A 12,942-nucleotide genomic window follows, 5' to 3' on the forward strand; every position below is an offset into this window, starting at 1 on the left:
GCATGTAGAGAAATATACAAAATAACCCCATCTCCTTTCTTTCATTTTAAAAGACTCTGACTGAACAACACAAACACTGCTTATAGATAACATAAATGAGATTTCAGACTAAGTTAAAAAAAAAAAAAAACAATGTCAGTCCTTGACTGTATCAATAACCAAAATCCTATGATTGTTTTAATACAGTTTCTATAATATGGACTATATTTGTATATTATGCAACAGTTATAAAGGACCCTGCCATCACTCAGTGAAGGCAGAGCCAAATTTCCATTTGTATCTTCAAGTGGATGCAGTAAACAGACTGCTATTTGTAGCACTTTGCAACAAAAGTTCTTGGAGGCTCTCAATGAAGGTTTTTCCAAAGTCCACTAAGGCCTACTGTACAGGAATATACAAATGCTTGGGATAAGGGTGGAGATCCTTGGAGACATGCTACCGGTGGGTTCCATACTTGGCCGCCCAGTCGACTCTGCCGTGGACAGGCTGAACGGGCGGCGCTCGCGTGAGCAGGTTCCCCGAGGTCTTCCCCAGAGCTGAGTAGCTGCTGCCTTTCAGCTGCGATCGCTCCATTCTCTTCTTCCACCCTTCATAATCTGGGAAGGAATACAAAGCAAGTGAGAATTTACCACATGCATTATTTCAGACATCCAAATTATTTAAAGTCCCTATAGATGTAGGTATAATACTGTAAAAACTGTATTCTGTATAGCTATACAACTAATTTTTAAATTGCCATCTTACCCATGTAAAAAATCAGACCTATGGAGTGACTAGACAAAGACCTAAGTGGAAATGCATCAGTCTTTTTAAATACATGAGCATATTAAAAATAACTGTTTGGGTGTGCAATTTCTTTCTACATCTGTAATGCGACAATTTTAATATGAGTCTTTATGATATAGATCCTTTCAGCTGCAGCTCATGTAAGCTAATGCAACCACTATACATGAGTACTCCATTTAAAATGATGCCAAGGACTATTATGGCTATTCTATTACTTCCTACGCCACATTCTTAAAGAGGACCTATTATGCTTTTCTGTTTTTTTCTCTTTCCTTAAGTATTATATAGCCTTCTGTGCATGTAAACGATGTCAGGTTAGAAAGCCCATAGTGCATGCCAGAGGAAGTGACTCTCTCCCACAGAAACCCCTTTACTCAGCTGCCTGAAACGCCTTGTTGAAATTCAATCCCTTTTTCCTTGTTCCTTCACGCAATCTTGTAAAACAATCCTTATAATACAAAATATAAATGTATGAACATTGAGCATGAGCATAACTTGACCCATCTGGGGAAGTAGTGAGATTTTATTTAATCATATGCAGTGAGACTACATTAGCTCTTTTCTTCTCAGCATCTGAGGCATTACCTTCATTGCTCTCAGTAATAGACGTGCTGGAGATTGGCTTGGGCTTGGAAGGTTTTGTTTTGCCAGTTTTACTATCAGGAGCAGCAGAAAGATCAACTGAGAGGAAGAAGAAGAAGAAGAAGAAAAAAATAATGGAAGACCAAAAGAAGAAATGGAAAGAGATGAGGTAACAGTGACAAAAGAGAGAGAATGATAAAATGTCCAAGAGACTCTGAATGTAAGGGCAGGAATAAGAGAATGACTGAAGAGGTGTTTGAGATGCCACAGAGGTGCTTGATCTGTGAAATATGAACAGCTCGGACACTCACGTGCGTGCTGCCCTCCTATGGGAGCGAGCTGGATCCTCTGACCCACAGAGCCAACCTCCCTCTTCTGGAAGGACGGGATGTAACCTCCGGAGAGGTTGTACGTCGTGCTGATGAAGTTGCCTGCAAGTGAGTCATTACACAAACCACTTTAAATGCCTCAAACACAAATACCACAAAGTAGTTTCATTTACAGTGAACTGCATTATTGTTGCATGTGCGATTGATTTGGGATTTTCAGCATGCTCACATAACTCCTCTGGTTCTCTGAACATTCTATACCTTCGAGTCAGAGGCCTCTGATGGAGGGTTCTTTTGTAGAAAGTCAGTGTATGACTATCAGTGTATCTGCAGAGCAGAGCTGTGCAAAGGGTTCTTTGAGCAGGACATGGCATTGATAGGACCTTCAGCCATTTAAAGACCCAATTAAGGGTTAGCAGATAGCTTCTATGTGTTGTGAAAGTTCTATTTAAGACCAATTTTCAAATATTATGGAATGTTTTGATTTATGTAAAGAAACAGTATGCCACCAATGTAAGAGCCAATCGTTTTATTCAGGTCTTCTTAAATAAAGATGAGTAATAACTAATATAATAATATAATAATAATAAACAAGATGACCTTTGCTCTCATTTTTAATGGGGAGCTGCAGTTTCCTGACCAACCTACAGGGGGTGATCATGTATCCGTGTAGAGATTCAGATCCACCAGGGAGTTCATACAATGAGTAGCAGTAAAAGGCTCATGTGAAAAGGCATTCTTGCAACCAATTGGATTGATACGTAGCAATAAAGTCTGAGCACAACTGGAGATAACCATAGCTAATGCTCCGGTTATGACCCATTCATCTAAACACCTTTGCCCAAGAAGTACCTTTCGGTTGCTCAATTCTCTCAAGTGTTTTTTCTTTTGGTTTATCAGACGATTTAGAAGCACCCTCTTCTGCTTACAGGCGGCAGCACGAATGCACAGAGTAGAAAAGAAAGGCATGAATACAGGATGACACAGAACATAAAGCAGGCAATGCAAAAGAAAGGAACAAGCACTCTGACGCATTCAGTGAAACTTCAAGCAGGAAAGACGTGATATGGGAACAAAGGGAGAAAAGGGTAGAACAGTGGATGACTCCCCATGCAGAGAATTGCTGGGCATCAAAACCCTCCCTTGGTGGCAATTTGAGGGACACTTGAGCTTAAGCTACAAGTGACAATACTCTGGTTGTCTAATGAATAAAGTAAAAGGCGGAGCAAGGGTTAATATCTTGTGTCAGTCACATGTGCGAATGAATAATGGAATGGGCGGTCACTGGCCTGGCCATGCCACTTAAGATCATTCAAACCACTACTTTCTGCTGGACTGACATGTCAGATTAGACGTGATTTAGGAAACTGGCACACTAGCCGAGCGGCACGGATCGTATTCAGTACCTGGGTAGTGAAGTATGTGCCAAGCCAGTATGCGGCATGGAAAAGTAACAGTCACTGACCTGCGTTGACTCGGGTAATGGATGATCCGGCGCCAATGGGAGCGAGTGGGTTGTTCAGTAGATTCATGGTGCTGTCCTGTGGGTCTTTGCATGTGTCTTTGTCGCTCACCGAAGATGTGTTCTTGCTAATCAAGCCTGTAAGAATACCATCCAGCCCCAAAAAAAACATCCATTGTTGAGGCAAAGCTAATGTCATGTCAAATCAAATGGAGTCCAAAATGTCTGAAAACGAGCATAATGGACACAGTACCTGGAAGATATCGTGACTGGCGCAGGTAATGCTGTCTGGCTGAGGATGAATTCTGGACACCCAAATCTGACTGGTTCACTTTAATGTTGCTCGGCAACTTTGTCACAGTGCTGAAGGTGTACAGCGCTTTATGTTCTTTGGACCTAGATGTTTTACGGTGAAACGAGAGCAATTGAATTTGAGAGACAGCAAACGTTCAGGTCTACTGTTAAGTATTTGCTTTGTGGTTGTGCAAAAGTAGTTATTACTTTGAAATGGAACCAAAAGCGAGAGAAAGCTGAGAGAATGTGAACTATTACAACTAACAATGCAACTAAAATGACTAAGCTCAAGTTTGAAATATAGCAACTTGAACAACAAAACCTACGGAGCGCTGGAGTCCTTGTTGGTCTTCTCCTCCTCAGGGCCTATGCTGGGCTTCTTGGAGCTGGACACGGAGTCCGAGCGGTCTGACTCATCCCAGCTGTCCGACGGTTTTGACATGTTCTGACCCCACCGCCTACGTCCACTCTTCACACCCGCCATGGTGTTCTCGTTCCCTGGAAGAGAAGACTTCTGTGCAGAAAAACAAGAAGAACAAACAAAGATGGAGGTGAGGATGGGAAACACACAGATCTTTTGGCATGTCAAAGTTATACGCCAATGACATACAAATTCTGTCTTATATGCAATATCTTTCTGATGAAAGTCCATTTTAATTTCATTTGTGTAGTTAACTAACCTAAATGAGAGGTGTGGGAGGTGTTACTTCTGCTGTGATATGGGTTCAACTAACATGTAAGTTGCAATGTATGCAAATGATTTTTAACATTTTGTTTTGTGTCCCCCTGAGTGTTGCGAGTTCTACTCCCCCACTCTGGTGTGTGGCATCCAGAGCCAGTGGGTGTTCCTCTAGGCACTACCCCAGACCCTCACCTTTGGGAGTCCGTGTGGCCGCTCCTGTTTGAGGGGATCAGCATGGTGCTCTGCCTGAGGGACATTCTGAGGTAGAGGCTGAAGAGGCTGGTGGGCATTCCTCCCGGACAGCTTGGTTGAGGACTTTAGCACTGGTTCTGAGGCAGAGTGGAGCGCTGGTTTTGGATCTGTAGGCTGTGATGACTTTGCTTGGGCCTTTCTGAGATCTGAACTCAGCGGTCGGGGGCCCAGCAATTGCCCCACTTGAAAGTAGGGATATCGTAGCACCTGAAATATAAAATAATACGTAATATCAGCCAAGAGTACAGATGGACTAAAGCACTATATTTATGAAAGCTACTCAATCCTTGATTCTGAAAAAATAATAAAATATCAATCCATCTTAAATTTCAAACTATAACGTCTACAAAGACCAGCTTATCAGCAGGCAAAACAACATATTGTAATCAATACATTTGTGTGTGTACAAATGAGAGCATCAACTTATTTAAAATAAGACTCCATCTCACACTAAAGATCCTTAACCAATGCAGTCATGGCTTGACCTACAGTAACACCATACTAAGCTTCGGGGTGGAGGCTAAGCACAATAGATAGAGGCATGCTGTAACAGAGATCTTAAAGGTCCGGCCCCCTGGCTAAATGACATAACATTCCTCCTCTGCTCCACCCTCTAACCCTTCAATTACCAGATCCATGAATCATGCTGATATAAAAATAGCCACACCACCCTACGGTTCCGCAATCACTTCATGTAGTCCCAGTGGAGAGTGAGTCATTGAGCATGCTGGCCATGGTACCTGTACGGCCGTGGGTCTCTTCTTAGGGTCCCACTGGAGCAGGTCTTTCATTAGGGCTATGGCCTCATTGCTGGCGTTGGGAATGAGGGTTTTTAAAGGTGTTGGGACACACTGTGGGAAGCGGAAGTTCATCGCAGAAGCAAGCTGGTATCCCTCTGGCCAATCAGACTGTAGAAAACATAAAAAATGGATTGGATTTACTATAATGGTATATGCTGGATATCAGCCACTCACAGCAGAGGAAAAAGAACTGTGTTGAAATACTAGTGTAGGATATACTGTAATGGAACAAAGCAGCTAAGTTTGGATATTTATCATTTCCATTCAATATGCTAAAACACAACTTGTAAAATACGTTATGCATGATTAATTCATTTGGCATAATATCGATTTCTGAGAGTGAGACAAGCATACAGCGCCACATATTCACACAGTCATTCACTATTGAAGATATCGGTCAGGTGATAGCTGTGTCCTATTTCTAAAGGGAACAGCGCTGACAGGCGACCCTGGGAAATTTCCAGCAACTGGAGTGCAGTCACACCTCCATGGATGGTTGGGCGCAGGTTCAGCGGGCACTGATCTGGTAAGGATAAAGCTTGTCTTACCTTCTTCACCGTGCCAAGGACCTGGCAGATCTTGAAGATCTCGTCCACCTCACTGTTGCCAGGGAACAAGGGCCTGAGGGTGTAGAGCTCGGCCATGATGCAGCCTACAGCCCAGAGGTCTATGGGGGAGCTGTACACGGAGGACCTGAGGAGGACCTCAGGAGCGCGGTACCTGGAGGGGAGGAGGGGGGACCCGCACATGTTACAAAGACGATTGCGATAGTTGTGTTATTTGTACCAAACTTTAATTATAACATGATACAGTGCGAAAATAATACTAGTCTGACTTTGAGATAGCTGACTACAAATAATTATAAATGTCTACAAAATATACAAAAGACACCTCATCACATTTGTATTACACAATAATCTGTGCAGAATCTTGGGGGCTCGGTTCCTCGGGGGAACCCACACATTTGCATGTGTTACACTAAGTAAGCAGATGTTGCATTTTACAGGACTGTATAGAACAACACCAGTCTCACATCCATTCTGATGACAGATGACTACATCAACCACCCATAAAAGCAGTCTATACGAACACACATTTTTCTCCATTAAACCCTTGTAAAAAGCCTAAAAACATTATAAAACATGATCAATTACAGAGTACCCAAAAGTGGCTTCATGTCAGAGCACTCTTTTTATGATTTCAAATGCATCACAATGGAAAGTAATTGTGTTGGCAATCATATGGAATTATTGAAAAGCCAGATGTAATGAGCAGTCCGTGATTCTACCATTCCTAATTTGCACAGTGCATTTAAAGGACAGAGAAAAGCTCTATGGGGAATAAGGTGCAGCGCTTGATTGGCAGTTTGCCAGATAATTGCATAAGGCCCATTAGAACTCAGTAATTGAGTGGAGTTTGTCTGGAGAACTGTCTGCTTGCCCCTTTGTATTCTTCCCTATTCTTCTCTTCCCTACATTTACGCGGGTAGTCCAACCCAAACCACAGAACTGCATAGTGCGGCTAGTTGGAACCATAGACATATATACATATATGTGTGTGTGTGTGTGTGTGTGTGTGTGTGTGTATAGTATATATATATATATATAGCAGGTGTGTCTATCTGTCCTTCATATGAATATATGAATATTAATTTGAAGATGATAACATACTAGTTGCCTATAAAAACATGCTTCAAAAGTGGCAAATTGTTGTCTACTGTTTCTTTCAAGGGATATGACCAGAGTAGTCTTTGAACAAAGGTACATTACCATCTTGTGGACACATAGTCTGTGTATGGGGGGCGGGATCGAATCTCCCTTGCCAGTCCAAAGTCTGCTATTTTCACCAGCTCTGGGCCCATGCAAAGCAGGTTTTCAGGCTTCATATCCCGATGGAAAAACCCTGGGGGTGCCCGAATAAAAACGTTGTGAAAACATTGAATGCAGCACACAGCAGTCTGAGCAATTTTTCAGGGAACTGGTGATGTTACATATTTACAGCATGTTTTCATGGTATCATGTGTGAACGTATGAAACTATAGAAAATCACAAATCAGTGGGTGAAAAGAATGACAGGATAAGCAGAGCGAGTGGCTTACCATGTTTGTGCACAAAAGCTAAGCCAGAGATCACCTGAAACATGATGTTCCTGATTTCATTTTCAGTGAACATCTTATTTTCTCTGAGATGCCGACAAACAGGTCACCCAAAAGATGGGGGGAAAAAAGAGAGAGAGGAAGAGAAAGAGAGAGAAAAAAGAAGAAAGTGAGGAAGGAGAGGACCCGAATTCACATGCAACCCACAGGGCATGTGAAGTTATGGTCAAGTGTGCCACTGAGATTAAATGGTAATTTCTGAACAAGCCTCTCTGGGTCATATATTCCATGATGAACACCCAGCACATCTGAGCACTGACGCTTGGTGAATTTGACCTTTAATTTAGAGATATGGTCTATATTTGGGGCACACTTGATTCCTCCACATATCCTTTAGTTTCCAACCTAACAGCTGAGCATGGAGAGAAGAGGCGAATGTAAGTTAATGTAGAATAAGACCAGGCCTAAAAGTATTCAGTCATGTTAACTAGCCATTTATTGCAATATGCACTGCCTGTTTTGAATGTGTCAATATATTAATAGAGAATATAATTCCATGCTCAGTTGTTCTGGTTTGTCAGAAGTGCATTTCACAATCCTAAGAGGTAGACCTACCATGCTTATGGATAAATGATAACCCCTGTAATATCTGAAAGCACATGTTTCTGATGACAGACTCTGGAAACAACTTGTTTCTGTAAATGGAGAATCGGCACAGCTTAGATATAGAAAAAATGTCAAAAAGGCTCCCTGTCTAACACTCTGAACAACAGAATCTCAGGGGTCATATTCAACTTAAAAAATTAAATAAATAAATAAATAACCTGAAATGGCGTGCATGGTCTGAAGTGAGACAGTATTAAACGCTATATAGACTACCATCTACACCAGTAGGTGTCAGCAATTCAACAAAACATTGGTTTGCCAACCTCCATAAACCATAACCACCACACTGCACATGAAAGGCCACTTGTCTTATCATAAGACAATAAGACAATATGTGAGACATTTACATATGCTGTACTTCATTTACGATCACTCTGAGAGTAAGGCTTAAGAAGATAAGAAGGTTCTTCTCAGTTGATCTGAGTAGAATTCAGATAAATCTGGGAATTAAATTGCTAAAGATGGAAATAAATCTAGTATTATTTCTGTTTGTCAAAGCAAGTGAACAACTGTTTTATGCAAAATGGTCACATTCCTCTATTAAATATCATTTCGTGGACATATTTCTGCAAATAAAACTATGTATTTGAATGACAAGGTGCATAGGACTGTACAAATGCATGTGCCAATCTATGTACTGAAATGAAGGCAGTGCTTTAAGTTCTATATAGAACTACCTGACCTAACCTAAAACCACACCAACCATATTAAATAATTAGTAGAAAGATAGGTTTGTTCTACGATACTTTTCATACCTGTCTTTCATTAGCTGATAGAGATTCTCCTTCATGTACTCAAAGACGAAGTACAAGTGGTCATTCTCCCGAATGACCTCCTTTAATTTCACAACGTTGGCATGATTCAGTTTCTTTAGTGACTGTAAGAACATATGGAACGTTATGTGAATACAATCAACCGTGAGCATGCAACTTGCAACCAAGGCTTTGTGAAAATGTTTACACATTAGTAACACAAATATTAGTATTAATATTAATATATCTAGTACTGATAGTAATAATATATCTAGTCCTGCTAGTAGTAATACATCTAGTACTGCTAGAAGTAATGTATCTAGTACTATTACATGTGTATCCAAATGTATAACTGAACCAATTAAACACATAAATGGTTTGACTAGGATAGTCTGCAGGACTTGTACATAGTGCTATATAACTAACTCATATATTGTTCAACTTCTAACATGAATGAAGTCGGTGGTTCCCACCTTGACTTCTCTCAAATTCATGCACTCCTCCCAGGAATAGAACTTCCTCTTCATTCTGTAATGGAACACAAAGTACAGGTGGTCAAACAATGAGTGAGCCATGTCTCCATGGTTTCAGGACCACAACAAACAATTCATGTCAGGGCTGAGAGTTAGCTAGACGCATAAAACTGTCCATCCATTTTGAATTTACCACCACCAAATACTTGCAATATCTCATTCCTTGGACACGGGGCAGATAGCCCTAATAGCCAGTACAACCTATTCCTAATGTAATTATCTATAAAACGTTACATGCCAAACACTGGCCATTGACAATACATTCCACAGGTGCCAGCTTTTACACTGTTTGTCAAACTGTATTTAAACACTCTTGACTTTGCACACACAAATATTAACAGCTATGAGGTGAGTAATACAACCCTTTATGACTACTATTGTGCTCATTCCAGCCAGGGCAGATATTATATAGCACCTCTACAACACTATGTACAGTATAATGCCATCTGGCAAACTGGCATTCTGGTGCAACCTGATCTTGTCATGCACCTGACACTGGTACTGTGTGTGGAATTATGTAATGGATAGTGGCACACACACACGTGGCTATATTGTACATCAGTTAACGCCGCACCGCAGGAACTCAACACGGTGCACTTTCACTCCTTTCACCGTCACCGGGGCTATCGTTTTGCATGGTAACGGGTCGCTTGTAGCACTCCGTAGGTGCCTCCACGGGGCATCCATTATTCAGCCGCGCAGTTCCGCTGAAAGAGCAGGACGTGTAAGCTGGCTTGCCGGAGGACTCAGACGAGACGCAAAAAGAAAGGCCACAAGCCTTCTGACCTCACTAATTTGTTCTTATACTCTCAGACTTTCAGAGGCAGACGCTTAACTGGGTCTCCAAGTCCATATTAGGTTATTCATAAGCCTAAGCCAGAAAAAATGGCTCAATGACCACATTGCCTGATCAGCCTTTTTAGTCCAGGACATATTCATTGTTCAATAATTCATCATCCACACTGGCAAGCATTGAGATGGCTGTCACATACTTTTATAATGCACCTGTTTTATTCTGTTTAAAAAAAAAAAAAAAACACTAGTGAACTCATACCTCTTAATGGCCACCAGCTCTCCTGACTCGTTGCTTTTCCCCATGAGCACACTGCCGTAGGTGCCATCTCCTAATTGCTTCAGTGTGGTGTACCGGTTCATCCTTCAGGCGTCATATGAGAGGGAGACCAGCCCTCTCTCCTCCAACTGCGTTTGGGTCTCTGGTGGTTCTTAGGCTTCAGCTGTGGGTCGTTTAAATTCACCTGACGACCGGCTCATTTCTTTTGTTCACAAGTCAACTATGTCTGCAGTCTCCAACTTGGTACCTGTTGATACACAACACCAGTTATTAGGCCTACATTATTGGTGTTTCAAAAACAACACGTGTCTTTGTGTCACAGATGCATCTCCACACCGCTGATGACTCTATGCCAGTGGGAGTTGTTTAAGACAGGGTGGGCGACTTGCCTCAGAGGAGACGGATTAGCAGCCCATGTGCGGGCAGGCCCAGGTGAGGCACAGCTCAGGGAAATGAGTCAGCCCCAGGTGACCAGACTCACTGGACAGGGATGGAAACAGAAGCTTAAGCTCTTACATCACTGCCTACACATACCACGCTGCTGCACTACAAGCTGCTCTCAATCTCTCTGATGGCGAATTTGAATTACTGCCAATTTGTTTAATAAGAAAGTGGTTCGTCGGTCTTGTTTATGTGGTGACAAGGAAAGGCCTGCTATACACCATTCACACACTTGGCTGGGCATGTCTACCTTAACACAAACCTGTTCTTACTGAAACAAAAACTGCTTTCTACAAATGTTTACATACAGGCCATAGGAGACAGGTACAGAGACAATACGCATTATCAATTAATCTATTCATTTCATCAAGTTTTACGCAGTATTTCAAGATACCAGGTAAAGCTTGTTTGTGTCCACCAGCCTTAAGCTTGGGCACTTTTTAATCTGTTGGAGAGGGTGTTAAGAAGACTTAGAGAGATGCATCCGGGCCAAATAGCATTAGCAAACGTCTCAAGGTCGCTGAACAAGCTGAAAACCCTAAAATGGTTCGGGCTAGACATCGTCTGGCTTTGGTGTAATCAGATGTCACAGGCAAATTTTGACTGATGTGTCAAGTTATCTAGCTAGCGAATCTGGAGCTCCAAATTGTAGAATTAGGTACATTACACACACTGCGCTCCTCGCTCCGTTAAAATTGACTGAATTGTGAAAAGGTAGACTGACAGATTTCCCTTTCATATCAAGCATTATATTAGATAGCAGTAGCTAGCATAGATAACAAGCTAAACATTTACCTAGGTGCATCCAACCCAGACATGACATTATGTATTTTGAGACGACATACAGTATGCAGTCGTATATATTCTTAAACTTAAACTTAAAAAAAAAAAACGAGCTACCTGACGTTGAAAAGAGACATCTGTTTTTGGGAGCTGTTTGTGCAGACAGCTAACGTTAGCTAGCAAACGCTCCACATTAGCCTGTCCAGTGCTCGTGGTGGGACTAAACAAACTGACCATCTAATATTTAATTTTCAACTTACCATGTCATATGCTGACCCCAATTATTTCCGCCGTCTGGAATTAAAATAGCAACGTTTTGTGTGAAGTGAACACAAAAATGGTGACAGCCACTTCCACCTAGCCTTCCATAATGTTGGTGTTATTTCTGTTCCGAGAAGGTGTATACAACCTTCTCCTTGGCAACGCGGACTCCAACACAGGGCGCAACACAGCAACACAGGAACGCTGCCAGCTGACAAAGGTATTTTAAACACGCAATGACTTGTGGGAATTGCAGTTTAAGTTGCCGTCAGGGAGGCTGGAAGGTGGTCTGAAATGTTTGCTAGCAGTGCATAAACACATATTCAATTTCTGTGAGTTTCACTGCTTTTTTACATTTCAATTCTTGTTTCACTTCATTTTGTTAACAATTGTTAAACAGGTACAACAGCAATATCTTGTATTCAGGTCATCTGTAAGCTAAAATTGAATATAACACCTATGGAAATGGTTGCGATCTATCTTAAATAGGGAACCCATAGCATACGGTAGTCGGTAGACAAGTGTCCCTATTACAGCAGGCTACACATAGAGGATGGGCTACCTAGCCTACCTAAAACTTTTTACAATGTGCTATCAGTGAAATTACTGTTGATAAAAAAAATTATGTTATTGAATAATTGCCTATTGTATGCTGTGTGATAAAACAAAGAAATAGTGAATTAAATAGAGTATTTAAATAGAGTAGGCCTATTTATCCCACGGTATGATTGTCAAAAAAAAATCTAAAATGTCTCCTGCTCCAATATACACCAAAAAATGCAATCCCTTATTTGACCAATAGGTGGGAGAATGACTCAACATTAGTGAAAGCTTGGATTGTCCAGTGTTTTCTTTTCGTCAAGCAATGACAGGTCTTTCGACTTAATGATGAGGCCTATTGGCAATGGAAAATGTTTGGGTTTTCATAATACACGTTATAACTATAACAATTAATATATTTGTATTGTCTTGTTATTTTACTGTTACAATTGGGATCCTACTCTTCTAGCGTACAACTCCTGCCACAATGACTAACAAGTAGCCTAATAAGTAGAGTAACATGAATAAGGTAGTGACATGTTCATCAAATCAATATGAAACCATTAAATATATATATTGGTAGCTTGTTCTCCATTTTTACTCTGTACATTT

The 12,942-nt window shown here is 41.3% G+C and overlaps 1 protein-coding gene across 4 annotated transcripts; it reads right to left on the reverse strand.

The window, feature by feature from the left end:
• Positions 1-142: 142 nt before the first annotated feature.
• On the reverse strand, positions 143-11,997 carry mak (male germ cell-associated kinase). Of its 4 annotated transcripts, none has more exons than XM_042705486.1 (16): positions 11,790-11,997; positions 10,288-10,552; positions 9,174-9,228; positions 8,704-8,825; positions 7,286-7,368; positions 6,957-7,089; positions 5,736-5,907; positions 5,128-5,295; positions 4,328-4,594; positions 3,780-3,967; positions 3,413-3,555; positions 3,163-3,297; positions 2,550-2,618; positions 1,680-1,799; positions 1,372-1,467; positions 143-596 (listed from the first exon to the last, which is right to left on the reverse strand). In XM_042705486.1, the coding sequence occupies exons 2-16, from the start codon at positions 10,386-10,388 to the stop codon at positions 436-438; spliced, it is 2,013 nt and encodes a 670-aa protein (XP_042561420.1). In that variant the 5' UTR covers positions 10,389-10,552; positions 11,790-11,997; the 3' UTR covers positions 143-435. The 4 variants fall into 4 exon arrangements, with proteins under 4 accessions (XP_042561420.1, XP_042561421.1, XP_042561422.1 ...); XM_042705487.1 differs by lacking the exon at positions 7,286-7,368 and adding an exon at positions 7,898-7,977; XM_042705488.1 differs by lacking the exon at positions 2,550-2,618.
• Between the last annotated feature and the right edge of the window lie 945 nt (positions 11,998-12,942).

The sequence above is a fragment of the Clupea harengus genome, unplaced genomic scaffold (genome assembly GCF_900700415.2).
Source record: "Clupea harengus unplaced genomic scaffold, Ch_v2.0.2, whole genome shotgun sequence".
Taxonomy (NCBI): Eukaryota; Metazoa; Chordata; class Actinopteri; order Clupeiformes; family Clupeidae; genus Clupea; species Clupea harengus.

Coding starts and splice junctions, on each gene's coding strand:
- mak (XM_042705486.1), bottom strand. CDS start 10,388: ATGAACCGGTACACCACACTGAAGCAATTAGGAGATGGCACCTACGGC. Junction 5,908..6,956: donor GACTATGTGTCCACAAGATG/GTAATGTACCTT, acceptor CCTCCCCTCCAG/GTACCGCGCTCCTGAGGTCC. Junction 4,595..5,127: donor AGAGACCCACGGCCGTACAG/GTACCATGGCCA, acceptor TTTATATTTCAG/GTGCTACGATATCCCTACTT.